Source organism: Rhincodon typus, chromosome 44 (assembly GCF_021869965.1).
Source record: "Rhincodon typus isolate 14 chromosome 44, sRhiTyp1.1, whole genome shotgun sequence".
Taxonomy (NCBI): Eukaryota; Metazoa; Chordata; class Chondrichthyes; order Orectolobiformes; family Rhincodontidae; genus Rhincodon; species Rhincodon typus.
Genome location: NC_063375.1, coordinates 1,080,544 through 1,083,082, shown reverse-complemented (window position 1 = coordinate 1,083,082; position 2,539 = coordinate 1,080,544). Strand labels below are relative to the sequence as shown.

At 57.7% G+C, this 2,539-nt stretch overlaps 1 protein-coding gene across 1 annotated transcript in view; it reads right to left on the bottom strand.

Moving 5' to 3' along the window:
• LOC109926383 (ubiquitin-like modifier-activating enzyme 1) overlaps positions 1-2,539 on the bottom strand; it is an 11,680-nt gene that overhangs the window by 8,070 nt on the left and 1,071 nt on the right. The window contains exons 2-3 of the mRNA XM_048619936.1: positions 2,031-2,264; positions 240-374 (exon numbers count right to left, since the gene is read on the bottom strand). Coding sequence (XP_048475893.1) covers positions 240-374; positions 2,031-2,264 — 369 coding nt within the window. The remainder of the gene's footprint in view (positions 1-239; positions 375-2,030; positions 2,265-2,539) is intronic.

Here is a 2,539-nt window from a genome sequence, read left to right as displayed (position 1 = left end):
GGGGGGGTAGAGTTGCAGTCACGACCGGATGTGAGGAGGGTCCTCGCTCGCGCTGACGCGGCTGTGGCAGGGGTGGGTAGAAGAGACAGGAGCCAGCATACGAGGAACGTCACACCTCACAGGGCTATCATGGGCAGCTCAGTCAGCGGAGGGATCCCAACCGCATTGATCCCCACCTCTAAAATAAAAAAAAACAAATCTAACCCATCGTCCCAAGCCTGGGGCGGGGGTCGACGTACCTGGAACTGCTGCACGTACTCCTCCGTCAGCTCCCCGGTGTAAGCGGTGACTGGAACGTAGGTGTTCAGCTCAGCGAGCCTGGGCTGCGATACCTCAGCTCGGTTCTTGCAGAGATCTTCCTCGCGGAGGTAAAACTGAGGGCGGGCACAATGGGGAGAGAGGGGGGGAAACGTTAGCTCCTGCGCATCCTGCTTCGACAGAGGAGACCAGAAACGAACGCAGTCTGATCAACGGGGTGCGGCGAGCCTTTACGATTTGGCTATCAGGTTCCTTCCTCGCTACTTGCCGCTCACCGTCCGCGCTCTCTTAAATAAACGCACCGCCTCGCCTTCTCGCTGCTCACACCCTGCATCCCGTCTGCCACATCTCTTGGCCCGCCCGAACCCAGACGGAGCAAAGCCACCTCGAGCAGGCACGGCCAGTCAGGGAGCAGAAATGCTGATAAAGCCCTAGCAGCGCCGGAGCGGAGGGCACGCATCAGATTGAAAATCATTCACGCTGTACATCAAACGCAGCGGAAAAAAAACAGGGGAAGGTTGGGTGTGGCGGGGTAATGGTTTTGCTTTTAACACCTCCATTGGAAATTATCGAGATGGGGCAGGGGGAAGACACAGTCTTAATAAATGCAATCGGGGATTTCAGGAGAAATGTCTTCCCCGGGCCCCAGAGATGGGGAGAATTCGCTCCCTTTAGCAGGAGGTCGAGGTGAACCATCTTGATACGTTTAAGGTGGCGGGGGGGGAAAGAGTTGGGGACAGACACAAAGGACTGGTACAGCAGGACATCAGGAAGGGCCCTAATGAAATGTCAGCCCTTTATTCCAAAAGGGTCGCAGCGTGACAGCAGGGAAGTCTCACTGTAACTGTCCAAGGTGCTGGTGAGACCACATCTGGAATTCCGCCAGCAGTTCGGAGCCCCTTAAGTACCAACTAACCGGTAACAGCTCAGAGAAAGTTCGCTCGGATGATCCCGAGTATCAAGGGACTGTCTTACGAGCAACGGCTAAACGGACTGGGACTCTAATCATGGGAGTTGAGGATGAGGGGGGGGTGAATCTGATGGGAACATTTAAGCGGCTTGACAGGGTCAGCGCTGGTGGAAAGTCTAGGACCAGACGGCATCATCTGAGGATAATTTAGGAGGGGGAGGAGGAGGAGGAATTTCTTCTGTGAGTCGAGTTTCTTTGGAGCTCCTTGCCAGAGAGCGGTGGGGGCAGGGGGGCAGAGTGCTTGTGTAAATTTGAGGCAGAGACTGATGGATAGTTGATCTGTCGGGGCGGCAAGGGTGTGGGAGGGCACGAGGAGTGCCACGCCCTGGCACTGAATGGTGGAGCAGGGCCCAAACTGGCACCTGGTGGTCCTGATGGAGCTTGCACTGGGCTGTCCAATTGGGAAACGCTGTTAAAAGGGAACCGCGCTTTGCTGCCCCCCTGCAGTATCGTCGACCGGGGTGGGGGGGGCACTGCCGAGGTCGCTAGCGAGTGGAGACGACCAGAACCACCCCCCAGACATCCCATAAGGCCTGCGCTGAAAGGCCGGGCTTAATCTAGCCGAGGGGGACACTGGTCTCCAGGGTTCCCCTTGTAGATCACCGACAGCTGTCCAGATTCCGAAGCAGGGATCCCTGTCATTTTCTAAAATAGCAGCAGGGGTGTGGGGTCAGCCCCGTTAAAACGGGGAATGCCAAGCCTCGCAGAGTGACCAAGCTGGCATCAGAGGCCTCCCTGGCGCCGCCCGTTCCTGAGAGTACCGAGAACAGGGGGCTCCCTCAGGGACCGAAGTCACACTTACCTGCGAGGACAGGTCTACCCATTCGGCCACGCCCTGGTCATGGATTGTGACCGTCTTCACGCCACCCAGAATGACATTCTTGGCGATCTCCAGGCCCAGGCCGCGCATGCCCGAAATCAGAATGTTGGCATTCTGCATGCGCTTCATGGCCTCGTAGCCGAGGACATACCTGGAAGGGGATGGGAGAGAGAGAGAGAGAGTGAGGAGGGTGTATCGACAGAACAAGGGGTTGCTCTGCAGGAGAAAAGAGGGAGATATTTACAGGGAGAGATGTGGGGGGTGGTGGCGACTGGAGGCTGGGGGTAGGGGGAAGAGAGTGAGAGAGATATATGGGCAGGGAAGAGAGGGGGATGGCTGAGAGATATGGGGGGGACGTGGAGTATTTGTGAAGGCAGCATCGCTCAGGGGGTGGGGGAGCAAGGAGGAGCAAGGGAAGGTCGGGGGAGGAGGAGGAGGAGGAGCAAGGGAAGGTCGGGGGAGGAGGAGGAGGAGGAGGAGGAGGAGGAGGA